This window comes from Galeopterus variegatus, unplaced genomic scaffold, assembly GCF_000696425.1.
Source record: "Galeopterus variegatus unplaced genomic scaffold, G_variegatus-3.0.2 Scaffold4981, whole genome shotgun sequence".
Classification (NCBI taxonomy): Eukaryota; Metazoa; Chordata; class Mammalia; order Dermoptera; family Cynocephalidae; genus Galeopterus; species Galeopterus variegatus.
The window spans coordinates 36,660-50,732 of record NW_007731092.1 but is presented as its reverse complement, the minus strand read 5'-3'; the positions used below and the strand labels follow the sequence as shown (position 1 = coordinate 50,732).

General features: G+C 40.1%; 1 protein-coding gene across 1 annotated transcript in view; it reads right to left on the bottom strand.

Annotated features, from left to right (window-relative positions):
• The window catches only part of LOC103604120 (1-phosphatidylinositol 4,5-bisphosphate phosphodiesterase epsilon-1), a 58,217-nt gene that overhangs the window by 22,411 nt on the left and 21,733 nt on the right, over positions 1-14,073 (bottom strand). Inside the window, exons 10-13 of the mRNA XM_008588710.1 lie at positions 12,546-12,667; positions 11,528-11,645; positions 5,288-5,419; positions 3,980-4,270 (exon numbers count right to left, since the gene is read on the bottom strand). Coding sequence (XP_008586932.1) covers positions 3,980-4,270; positions 5,288-5,419; positions 11,528-11,645; positions 12,546-12,667 — 663 coding nt within the window. The remainder of the gene's footprint in view (positions 1-3,979; positions 4,271-5,287; positions 5,420-11,527; positions 11,646-12,545; positions 12,668-14,073) is intronic.

Sequence of the window (14,073 nt, the reverse complement as noted above, 5' to 3'; positions counted from 1 at the left end):
TTGCCCAAATGAGCAAAAGATTTATGAGACACACCTGACCAATGTTCCTTTCCCTCTGGCAGATTCCTTACATGTATAGCATGAACTTTGCTACATGGATCAACAATTAAGGAAGAGTGTGGTAAATGCCTCAGAGCAGCGAGAAGTCGGCCCCCACTTGTCTCGTGTGTAAAATTTTTCTGTGTATGTAGGGTTGGCCAGGATCGTGTGCAGGAATTCCTGGGGTAAGATGTCTTAGACATATGGAAGCACCTTGGGCCTCAGTCTCCTTATCTGTAAAATGAGTATATGGGACCCCATCTCTCAGGCCACTTCCAGTCCTGATGTGAGAGGTTCATTGAGGTTGTGTTGTCTCACTTGGAGTGGGGAAAAATTCTCTTCCAGACCACTCTGTGACAGAAGAACATAGATGTGGCTAAGACATTGAAGCAAACTAGCTCATGTGGGGTTGGCAGATGTGAAGTGAATATACTAATAATAGTATTATATACTAATAATATACTAATAATAGTAATAACTGCACACACTGTGCTCTTCCTAAGTACCAGACACCATTCTGAGCATTTTATGTGCATCAAGTGCCTCCCAGTAACCCATGAGGTAGATTCTTTCAGTATCTCCATTTTTATAGATGGGGAAACTGAGGCACAAAGATGTGAAAACACCCAAAGCATGTAGCTGCTACGTGGCAGAAGCTACAATTTGAACTCAGTCGGCCTGACTGGTAGTTCTCAATCTCATAGTGGTATCGTGATGAGAAATGAGATGGTGCAGGAAAGTCCCTACCCCAGCATCTGGCACATAGAAGGTGCTCAATAAACAGTAACTACTATATTATGATTATGATGTCAACCCCATTTAGGTTTAAAGTTTGATTTCATGAGCACTGTGTTTATTCCAATAGCTTTCCAACACTGTGAAGCACTTTTTCTTAACAAAGATCTCATTTGTTGACTCAAAATGCAAAACAGATCGACGTGGAGCTGCTCAGTTTGAAATAAAGGAGTGATCTCAAATCTAGCCCTCTAACTGTCCTCTAGGGATGGTCATCTTCATTGGGGGCTAAAGTTTGAAAACCCCCTGTTTTACCACTTGAAACAGTATGGACTTTTACTCTCAGTGTAACCCAATTACCCCTCTGAATCAATGCATATGATGGGAGACCAAGAATACCGTTGTCTTTATGGTCTTCTAATCATTAAAAACAAACAAACAAACAAACAAAAACTCCATTAAGTAAACATCATTCTCATAATACTTATCCCTATATTTGGGGGCTGGAAAAGTCACCATAAAACGTGTGACTATTATTCAAGAAAGCATAATAAATGCTTTTTAAAAAGAGGCTAATCATTTGACTGGTGGTGCATGTTTACACACTGGTAGGTCCTGGTATATGAGGTAGGAATCGTTCTGTCCTAGATGGCAAGAACTTAGAGGGACTGTTGCCAGCAATAACCAAGGGATTGCATAGCAGCCTCAGGTCAGTTTCCAAACTTAAGAATTGGTTTTATGGAGTGTGAACCTGGGATACTCCTGGTTCCAGATCACTTCAGACCTTCTTGGGAGTTGAAGGAACCAGCAGAAAGCCTGGGAAGAGATGGCACTAAGTCTATGAACACCCCTTTGGGGCATCAGGGTCCCCTGAAATCCAGAAAGTGGAAAGGCAAATGATCTATGGGACGTATTGGAACAACACTGGGAGAGTACTTCCTAACCTAGGAATACCTTTTGACAATTAAAAAATGGTGATTCCAATGTTGACTCTTATCTATTTGGATTTGTAATTCACAGAGAAGTAAGTATCTGGAAGAGATCTGGACCCAAAATCAAGAACCACAGGTTTAGATTGCAGTGGGGCTGTTAGGGACAATCTGCTTCAGCTCGGGGTAGCATGCATTCATTGGACATCTACTGTGCACAAGATATTGAACCAGGCTCTACCCCCAGTTTGCAGAAATGAAGACCATTTTACAGATGAACAGACTAACAGTGCATGTAGCTTGTGCTTTGTCCAGCGTGGGGAGATGTTTAACCAATGCTTGCTGCATTGAATCAAGAGGGGTTATATGATAGTACTCCCTACTGGGTTGGAAGATTATGCAGAGAAACTTAAGGATGAACCACACAACACAGTCAGCCGCCTCCCCTGAGTGGGCAGCTTGAACATGAACTTCCAGCTTGATCTGGGAGAGAGGCAAAGCCTTCATGGGCAAGTGAAGGACAAGCTGCAGCTTTAATCTGTGCTGCTGGACTGTGTGGTGGCCTGAGGAGTGGTAACTTCCTGTGTCCCTTCAGCTGTGGCTCCTTTTGCCATCAGTGGAGCCAGTGTGTCTGCACCAGTCTTGGCACTTCGGGAGAAAGGACACATCCAAAACCAAACGCATTTCCATTTCCTTGAGAAAACCATATTGCTAGTTATTTCACTTTATTTAAAATATTTCAGTATCATAATAACCAAGGGCGCCAGTGGATACAGGCAGAGCTACAGACAGGGCCAGAGAGGTGAACCCACAAGCCACTAGGGAAAGATTGAAAAGAAATGGAAAATAAAATCTTTACAACTTTGAAAGAATTTCACTATTATTTCCATTTGGTACTCCAAATCATATTGTTTTCATAACTTATCAAACACACTTAATGATAGCTAACATTTGTGGAATGCTTTCTGTGCGCCAGGCACTATGCTAAGTATGGTACTTCACCTGCATTATCTTATTTAATTTCAACTGAAAGAAGCAAATATAACAAGGGCAAAAAAACATGACCAAAATCTCTAACCATATGTCGTCAGGATCAGTCACAAATGGACACTGTTGGCACCAGTGCCAGGTAGTTAGCTGGTCCCAGAGCCAAAGCTGTGGTTTGACCTCAACTGGAGACAGGGCTGTGCTGTGGTTTATGGTTCAGCACAGTTAGTTGGGATCGGATTCAGTTCACGTGAGATGGATGATAAGTGCTGCTCACTGCTTGGCTACTCAAAGACTGTGGTTTTTAAATGAGCTTCTAGGAAACATTCCTCATCTACTCTTTTCTCACCTTTTGTGGGTCCCTTCCTGCCCCATAACCAAGTGGAAACAAAACACTTTATCCTCTAAACTCTCAGAGTCCTTGAATTTAGTATTACAAGTCATCTTGCAACCTCGAGCAAATTAACTCCTCTGCACCTTGGTTCTCTCATCTGAGAAATGGGGTTCATAAAGGTACCCATCTCTGTGGGTTGTTGTGAAGATTAAATAAGATAATAAGGGGCCAAGAATTCAGCACAGTACATGGCGCACAGTGAGTATGCAACTGACAGCAGCTTTTACTCTGGAGTTTTAGGCCTCGTATCAAGAGTCTCATACACAGTGGAGAAACACAAACACTGCTTTCTGTTTGTCTAATTCACAGGCTTGTTTTCCTTCTGTTAGCTACACTTAAAGCACTGACCATTGTTCTCCATCTCAATTTCAAAGGGATGAAAGGAAACTAAGATGGTTTTAACTTGGAAAGTGTCTGGAACAACACTACTTTTTGCCTGCAAGAACAACTGCATAGCGAGACAGGTGACTAAGCAGTGTTAGAAAATCCATGCCCTAAGAGATCTTTAACAGATCTTGACAGAGCGGTCTTATGTTTAAAAAAGTGCCTTAAAAAAGGGTCAAGGACCAGGAGACCATGAGGGTCCCCTTCAAGGTTCTTTTCTATCAACTTAACTCTGAAACATCAGGGGCACAATTCAGTATCAAATTCACTTCGGTGTTCTGTCATCTGTATTTTCACCCTCACGAATGATGTGCCCCAGTCTGGACTCCTGCCCCTTTGAAAAAATGTTTACCAGCCAGCTGCTAGGTAAAATAAAATAAGACAAAATGATAAAATAAAATAAAATATTCCTTAAAAAAAAGAAAAGAAAAGAAAAGAAAAAATGTTTGTTGAACTGCATTTACTGAAATATGAGATGCAAAGGAGAGAGGGGAGGATGCAGGCCTATTACCATCAGTTTGGTAGTTGAGTGCCACGAGCTGTATCCCATGGAGCCAGAACATGAGGGGGTTGGGGTTGGATGAGTCAATGCGGGTGGCAGCCGGGTAGGTCCTCAGCAGCTGGCAGGCGGTGTGCTGGATCAGTTTATGAGAATACCTGCGACAAAGACGTTTGGCAGCGTTTTCATTCAGCGATGAGATATGATAACATTTGGGAGTTCTAATGATAGCGCTGAGGGACGTGGAAGAGTTGAGAGGGGAAGAAGATTCCTCCCAGGTCTGTCGAATTCCTTCACAGGAACCTAAACCCCCCAAAAGATTAGTCTCAGATTAGTACAGAAAACTTTAAGCGTTTTAGAAAGATAAACCTGAACAACATCCCAGTAAACAGTCATAGCACATCGATACATCAGAATACATTGTAAGTTATGCTGGTGAGTTAGTCACTACCTTGAAACAACATGGTGGCTACTGAGTTTTTAAGTGAGTGTAGCAATACCTATTTAAATTAAAATCCTGAAAGTCCTTTGCCTCAGAACTTCATCTGTCCTGTGGTATATTTACACAAATACAAAGCAATATACATACAAGGATACTCACTCCAGCACTGATTTTTTTTTTTTTATAGAAAAAACAAAACGAAAACAGGAAACAACCCAAACATTCTATCAATGTGGAACTGACTAAATAAAGGACAGTATATCCAAACAATGTTGTACCACACAGGCATTAAAGAGAATAAGGTAGATACATATAAAGTTATGTGAAAAGATACAGCAAGTATAAAATTTATATGAGTATATTTGGTTATATCCCATTTGGGTTACCTTAATAGGATCCACCTCCTTTTTTTGTTTTTTAACAAAACACAGTAAACTTAACAGTGGTTACCTCTAGGGAGTAGCACCAGGACATTCAGGGTGGAAAGGAATTTTAATAATACTCTGTATTGTTCCAGTTTTTAACTATGAGAATTTATTATGTTCATAATAAAAAGTAATTAGAAATAAAATAGATATATCTTCTGGGGTGATAATGGTGAAGGGTGCAGTTCCAAGAACCACTAGGATGTTCCAAGGTGCTTCCAATTTTTACTTTTGAGGCAAACACCATTAGACCATCTCAGTGAAATGCTATTTTTGATAAGTTAAAAGTGTAAATTAGCAATTTAAAAACATTTGTACCACACTTAGACAATATGAATGCTCATGAAAATTAAAAAAAAAAGAATTAAAAAATTCAAGGGAAGTACTTAGTAAGATATCTGAATCATTCAGCATGCAAAATCAAGCAAAGACATTGTAAGAAGGTGACTTTACTTTTTCCAGATGTTTTGTTAAATGATGCTGTCTCCCCTGGGCTCATTCTACCCGGATTGTTGCCAAAAATGGACTTCCTGCTTTTCCTTTCTTTTCCTCTGCTAGAGCCAGATGCATTTAGAGTTGACAGGCCTGTTCCCACAAAATGAAAATAAATAAGCCAAAAACTACAAGCAAGGGAACTCAACATTTTCCATCCTTGTTCATGTTTATTTTGAAGTCCTACTACTCCCTTGTAACCTAGTACAGAAGATCTATCGAGTAGCATTTTTAGCACCGTTATTAATAGCATTGTAGGCAATTATAGCAAAGTTTTCATCTCTGTAGGCAAATGCAAAAAGAACTGCATACTTATTACAAAATGACCACAAAATTACACACAATGCTAGTTGACTATGCACCAGAAAGATTTTGAAGAACTGCATGAAAAGAAAGTGGTGCAGTCAATATTTAGTTATCAGGAGCTAATTATTCGATTTGAGGGGATGAAAGAAAAGTTACAAGCCTGAGTGTCAGCGTCACATTGTCTAGATTCAATTCCCAGTGCTATGAGCCTTGACTTACCACCTACCTTCTTTGTTCCTCAGTTTCCTTCTCTACAGAATGGGTACAATTATAGGAACTCACTCATAGGATTCTGAGGATTAAATGGGAAATACATTATGATGATAATGATGTTTCATGGCTTCTCCTTCTCACTCCTGGTCTAACCACTGCCTGGATCCTTAATGCCTGGTGCAGAGCAGGAACTTAGTACCTACTTGCTTAATGAGGGAATGAACGCACATCACACAGACCTGGCTCCAGTGTAGGGAGAGAGATCTAAGGGCACCAATGAAGCCAGAGTAGCCTCCAAATAGTTCCCACTGTCTCTAATTGTACCATTAGAGAGTAATTCCTTAGCTGAAGCAGCATCCAGGAGGTCCTCTTTGAGATGCAAAAACACTTCCAAGAACATCATCATCAGAGACAGGATAGTGTTTAGGAGCACAGACTCTGGAGTGAGACACACCTGGGTTTAAACCCTGTTCCTAGCAGTGCAGCCTCACACAAGTTACTTCACCTCTCTGGACCACTCCTTCCTTATCTGTAAAAGGGCTGTGGTTAGGAATAAACGAGATAATGTATACATACATACTTAAAGTGTCTTCTTCAGGGAAAATGTTCACCCACAGCAGCTGTTACAATTATTTGCTTAATTAGGGGCATCTAAGTTTTTTTCCTCTAAAGTACTTATAACAGCAAAGATGGACAGACTATTGAGTTCTCATGCTTTGATCTTAAAAGTTGTGTGAATTTTGTGCTCATTGCAATGATATAACAACAGATTTTCTCCCAAGTAAAACTGATAATGGGCCAGGGAGAGGGGTACTGTTCATTCTGGGGCTTTTGCACATAACCTGGCACTGTCGACATGCCCCACAGGTATGTGGGCCCCTCTGTGAAGACTCTGGTTGTGCTGTTGTGGAGAGAAGAAAACAGAGGTTGGGTGATCACTAAAGGGGAAGGACTTTGAATTGTGGGAAAGGGCTAGAGAAATAACTGAAAGAGCAACAAAGAACCTTCATCTACCCTGTTGGTCCATTTACCAATTTCAACACTTCCAGAAAGCCAGCTATGCTCCATAGTTGTGCTAAGCATGTTATGCACTTTATTGCTAATCTTTACAGCAACCCTGCAAGTTGGGACAGTAATGCCTATTTTAGATACGGAATCCAAGATGCAGAGAGGCTACACAACTGTCCAAGTCAAGGTCATGGAGAAGTAGAGCTGGGATTTAAGCCCATGTGGTCAGTCTGGTGGCTATTTCTCTTCTTTGGCTGAGTCTTTCCAGTTAATTTTAGGGTCTTTCCTCTCATCGTGTGTTTTCTTACAGTTGTGAATGAGAATGCTTCTGTTTTAGATACGATGGTATTTCAAAAAGCTTGTGGAAAACATAGAATTAAACAATAATACAACTCTTTCTACAAACTTTTTGAAGTACTCTCACATAGATGTTGGAACATCTGATGGTGACGAAATCTTTGAGACAGAAGTTTGAGATGATCACCAACTGGAAGCCTGTAGGCATTTAAGAATAAGTTGAAGACAGAGCATATGATGATATCTTCCTGCAGAAATTCTGATTTGTCTGTGGGCTGTGAAACCAACCCCCTGATTCCACAAGCAATGTATATGTCATCAGTGCTAGGCTTTCTTCTGGATGCCCTCTCTGAGTGCATTTCCTGCATGCTCTGTGCAGGAGGGCCTCACAGCAGGCACTGAAAATTTGTCTTCACTAGTGTTGCAAGATTTTGGGAGGCACTGGGGCTAAGTTTTAGTGAACAGGGTTACCTCTCAGTGGTGTACTGGTTAGCATTCTACTCTCCTCTGCTGAAACACATCCCTTTGTCCCTAAAGTGTTTTGTCCTGTGGTGATATTGTATGGTTTGAATAACCCAGAGGCGCAGTGGGGGCTGACTGCCAGCACTCTCAGGGGAGGACAGCAGCCTGAAAGGGGAGGCGGAGTTATGGGGAAGAGGAGAGGGAGCCTTAATGCCAGCATCCCACACCCAGCCAGCCAGAAGCTATCCAAGAACGCAGGGTCCCACTTAGGTGATTCAAATGGCTTGTTAGCAAACCACTGTTTGATGAAGAAAGTGTGTTTCTCAGTGCTGTGGGAACTCCATGCTGAGAAAATGAGGGTGTGTGTCAAGTGAATGGGCTGAAATTTGGAAGGCTCTTCCCATGTGGCTCCTTAGGAGGAATATAAATGAACCCCGGAAGTCACAGCACCTTCTGGATAGGCCTCACCATGGAATCCCTGAGCACCCACTCTTGTGGTGAATCTAAATGAGAAAGAGGCAAAATCCCCCTCAGAATCAGCCTTCTAGACCACCTAGTTCTGATGCTCCTGAATCACCTGTATCAAAAGCTCAGGTACCAGGGCCTCACAGCTACCTGCCAAATGGAAATCCCTTGCAGAGAGGCCTGAGAATTGGTACTTTAACCAAGTAGCCTGGGTGATTCTGGTGATTTCAGCAAGTGTGGTAAACACGGATTCTAGTAAAACCCACTTTCAAGTGAGGAAACGGAGGTTCAGAGAGGGGATTTGCCTTGGCCAAAGTCACCAAGCATGGTAGCCAAGAGCCCAGTCTCTGACAAATGATCTTGTCCAAAGACCTTGTCACCATCTAGTAATATTTTTCTTAGAAGTCTGTATTCTTAACTGGGGAACAATGAGAGACCCAGGAGGTACCCAAACATGTACCTATAAATGCAAGGAGCTCCCAGAAAGGAGACATTATGGTAGGTTGAAGAGTCTCACACATTTCACAGGGATCCTAGACCTTGGAGTTTGTATAGTGACAAGAGGGAGGAGGAAGGACAGGCCAGGTTGAGAACTGTCTAAGCAAAGGCTGGAAGCTGGAAAGACTGTGGTGTATGTAGGTGCCTGATGAGAAAGGGGATGCTGGGGAGCTTGCAGGGAAGTATCCAGAAACTGAGTTGGTGCGGTCATATGATAAAAATAACGTCCTTCTTTTTTGTCTATTAGAAGGAGAAAAAACAGGAAGATGTAAGTACTAAAAGTAACTGAGAAACAAATCCAATGAGAAAGCAGGTATAAAGGTAGAAAAAACTCAGCTACCTCCTTGGCTCTAAGAAAGCCAAGATAGTGGGGTGAAAAGAGCTCAGCACTGGGAACTGAGCCCTGACTTCTGGCTCTCGCCCTGGGACTGAACAAGGTTTGTGATCTTTGAGAAGTTACTTTGCATCTGTGGGCCTCCTACCACATGGTCTTTGGGTGCCTCACTGCGCTGAAGGCTTGTTTGTATGTGGCTCCCAGGAAGGGACTTGGGATGGTGAAAGGTGAGATATGTTGAAATTAATAATCTAGCAGAGTTATAATCAATAGCAAAGCAAAATGACTATTTAATGGTATTTTCCTCATGTGCATCAAAACAAATAATAACAATAAATATTTAGAAAGTATTATAAAATGATTCTGCCAACACAAGTTAGTTATTTTGAAAAAGGAAATAAAGTTGGGAAAGAAAAATGTAAGAAACTTCAATTACTAAGAAGTAAAAATTTAAAAATAGCATACCTATAAAGAACAGGTACTATGTAAACACTTTTTTAAAAAATCAACATACTTGGAATTTTAAAAACAAGCCAAACAACCACATGCTTAGCCTGTGCCTCAAGTCAGAAGCTCGACCAAATGACCTCTTGACCCTTCCATGATTCTGTATTTGCACAGAAACTATCTTTCACACTGACTTCAAATATCTTTGGGAATTTGTGCTCTTTATTTACTTTATTTACTATTCACTTTATTTACTCTTCTTGAGAAGAACAGACAAAGCCAGTAGAATGGTTTGAGTGTAGCGTCAGCTGCATGTATAAAGAATGAGAGATGAAGCGAGTGTGATTCTTGAATGGCGTGGTCCTCATACTTGTTCCTATGGTGAAGGACATGCCAGCCACGATGCTCTTTGACAGAGAAAGAATTTTACTCCATCATAACAACACTTTCACCAGCTGCAAATGTAATCATATTGTACTTATGTGACTAAAAGTCATGATCTGTGAAACTAAACAAATGGCTAGGTTCTTGCACTTCTTTGAAGTCTTTGCTTGCTATTTATTCATTTATATACTCCTCAACAGATTTACTAGCAGACAAGCAATAGCATCTGCCAAAAGTCTAAAAACAGTTTATGGGAAACAACTTAAAATTTAAAAAGTTCTATCTAAGATTCTATCTGGGGTATAAAAAGGCCCCTATTACCTAATTTTTAAGCCCAATACCTCTGTCCCATTTGCTAGGCACAGTGTGAGAACCAGTGCTTTAAGATAAGCTCTGAGAGTCAGGACCTGAGTTCAGCTCATCTTAAAAAGATGATGGTTGGCATTTTAATTCCTCTCTCCAGGCCAAGTTTATATACCCTTTTTACTAACATCTAGGCTGATCCTCCAATCTCAGCTCCTTTCCTGTCCTTAGAAATCTTATGCAAAGGAATTCTTTTTCTTAGTAGGAAGAGATGAATTTTTTGACTTCCACATATATTGATATACATTCCTATTTGCCCTCCACTTCCTGGTGTCCCATTTGTGGGACACACCATTGGGTGAGATCATTGGTAATAAACCCTAACAAGACAGTCAGGGTGAGGACTCTGGAGACAAACAGGCTGCAGAATTGTAGGTCTACCATGTATGAACTGAAATGAACACATTTTTGGGAAAGTGGTTCATCAGCATAAGTTCACTGTACTTCTAGAAATGGGCAATTGGGGAAACCTCCTCTCCTACTGCAACCCCATCCTTTGTCCTTGTAGTTTGGGTGGAGCCTCTCTACCCTACTCAGGGATGGAGCATGTGAAATAGGCCCCAGACTGTCAGAGCACTGCACCCTGCTGGCCATAGTGATTAGCTGAGGTTTGGGCAAAGGACCCAGATGACAAACAAGGAAATTACTGCTGGAAGTTCTGGAAGAGACCCTTACACCACAGCCGAATCTGGAAGCATGTAGAACTAGCCTGCTACAGCCATCTGCCAAAGGGAATAAAGCCATCATAGTGGAGGCAGAGTGAGAAATGGAGAGAAAGAATGTGCCCTGGATCAAGTTGTACCTGAAACTCGTGTGAGGATACTCTGAAAAGTTTGTAAAAAGACAGAAATGAAAGACGATAAGACTCTTTCCCTAAACTTTTTGAAGTGCCCTCGTATATCTTCATTTTTCATTACATGAGCGAATAAATATCCTTCTTTGCTTAAATCAGTTTCTGCCACTGTCAAGCAAAACAGTCTTAAATGACACACTCTGATACCTTCGGCAAATTACTTCATCTCTTTCAGACTTTGTTTTATTTAAAAATGGGGATAATAACACCTACCTCATAGAATCATTATGAATAGTCAAGGAAATGATGTATGTAAAATAATTAGCATAAATCTTGGTATTTAAGTGCTTATTTTAGCTATTAGATATTATGAATATTATTCATATTATCATTATTATAAACAATTATATAAAAAGACATTGTGTGATTTGGAAAATGAACATTTTATGGTATTCTTCCTCATGAGCATCAAAGCATATTATAATAATAAGTATTTAGATGGTATTATAACAATAATTTCGGCAACACAATTTAGTTATTTGGTGAGTATTCACGATGCTCAATTAAATAAATAGCATATTTGTATACTTTGGTATCTTTAAATGTTATAGATGATATTGCTTACTCTTACCTGGAAATTTTACTGCTTGGCAATAGATGACAAGGTCAGAAAGCTCTGGTGCAATCTGTCTGCTTTCCTTTTTATTCTGGGGAAGATAAAATTCTTCTCCCAGTTCCATGTCGTAAACCTATCAAGGGAAAATGATACCATTTTACATGGAAGGTATATACCACCCACCTCTGAATTCCCAAAGCTCTTTAACTATATGTCTCTGGGGTCATCAGTGTGTTTCCCCGTGCTTGGTGTTTATCCAAATACATGGCCTAACACCTTTCCTAGACTAAAAGCTTTCTGAGGACAAGGGATGAGTCTAATTCATCCTTCGTCTTCCCTCAGGGAAGTCCATTGTCTTACACATGGGAGAGTCAATGCACACTTGTTGAATAAATAGAGGACTGACTATATTCTGTGGCTCAAAGTTTTGACATATTTTATTACTCTATTCTCTAACAATGTCACTGCAACTGTGTCTATACAGATTTGCTCAGATTCTATATACTTGGAGGCACTTGAGTGTAGGGTCTAGGTATCTCATTTATTTTCCTATTCTCAGTTTCATTCCTCTGCTAACACTTACAACCTGGCCCTGGTTTGTCTTCTTGGTCATCTCAAATGCCTTTAAAACATCTTGCAGTTACCTGAACATACCAGGCTGTCCTCCTGGCCTAAATGCCTTGTTTTTGCCTATTTTGGCCAAATCTTCCTTCTCAAACATCATCTTCCCTGAGAACCTGTCCTTGATTCTCTGATGACACAGTGTGATCACTGTTCTTTGTATGTATCTACAAGCACTGTTTACCTGCATCACTAAATCACCTCCTCTGCCACACATAGACCTTCAGTAGGTATTGGTTGGATGAATCAATGACTAACCTTCTAGAAATGGCAAGTGGGTGTCCCATATTATCATCACATGGACTTTGGCATCTCAGGGAAAGTGTGGGGAAAGATGAAGAAAAGGGATAGGAAGTGGAATCGCACTGGAAACTGACTGGTCCAGGTGTCAGTGAATACTCTGTTCACCCACCTTTCCTTTGCTGCAAGCAGAGTTGTCTGCTTTCTTTATCCTCTTGGGGACTTCTTCATTATATTCAAACTGAAGCTTGTCATTACATGACTTATTTTCAGGTTTGTCTTCCAGAATGTTGTCTGAAATGAGTTAGGAGGTGTCAGTGACAAAGAACTTTACTGAAGGGCTGTGTGTTTGTTCCTCATTGCAAGGACATGTAGATATGCATACTTATCTGCAAGACTGAGGCTCTGGCTACATGGTACCAAAATTATGGCTTCAGGTATAATTTGTAAAATTGGGTTTATATGTCTGTTTCCAAATCATGGAGTCATTTGCCAGCAGTTTTGGTACCATAGAGACATAATCTAAATGAGAACACTCTTTTTCATAAGGATGACTGGAACAGTGCAAATGTTATAGAAGATATCCTGTGTCAAGAAGCTGACAGCACACAAGTTTGAGAAGGATTTAGTGGTTGAAGCACTTCTAGATGGCACTTATATGATTAAATCACTTTGAAATGAAGCTATTCGTTCCTTTCCTTGAGAAATGTCAAAATCAGGGGTTGGGGTGGGTGGGGAAGGCTTATTGTTATGTAAATTTTTCATAATTATAATTAATTAGAAAGTAAAGTTTTCATGATTGTTATAAATTTATTAAGTTATAATCTTAAGGATAGGAACTAAAATACGAGGGTACTTCAAAAAGTTTGTGGAAAGATTCATATTATCTTTTAATTTTTTTTTTTTTTTTGGCAGCTGACTGGTACTGGGATTGAACCCTGGACCTTGGTGTTATATCTTTCTTCTTTTTGGGGGGTGGGGGTGGGGTGGGCATATCATCTTTTAATTCTATTTTTCCACAAACTTTTTGATGTATATCTAAGTATGACAGATAATCTTATAGTTTGCTCTTTTTTTGAAATTTCTATTCAGAATGATTCTAAAAGTGTTAGAGGTATATCATGATTACGCTCTTTTGAAATGAAAAACAAAAATGCTAATTTTTCACTCATGATTTACTCTCTCATTAGACCACAAATGCTTAGACCAAAATATCCTTATACCAAATCAGGGCCATGCAGGCTGCCAAGAATTAATGAGATAAATCATTTCATCACATTTGTATTCATAGAAGTGTCACAACTTCATGCTAATCAGGCCCAAGAAATTGGAAACAGAATGCTGACATCCATGCAGTTAAAGTGCCCAGTTCAAATGGCATTTACCTTCCTGACCGTTAGGAGCTGGGGAAGCAGTAAGGACATCTGCTACAGAAAAACAGAATCAGAAAGAGGATAAAAGTAAGGAGAATTAAGACAAAAAGCCCGATAAATTAAACTAGGGTATGAAGTAAAGCATAAATAACAACAGCTTAGATTACCAAATAAATAAAATAAGAAATGTTCCATAGATTTGATATTTTCACTATTAAGGGATGCCAGGGCTAGCAATAAAAGCAATGCAAACATTGTTAACATTAATCATGCCAATGGCTGCCACATTCATGTTACCTATTTTCAGTTACTGACTATTGTAATATT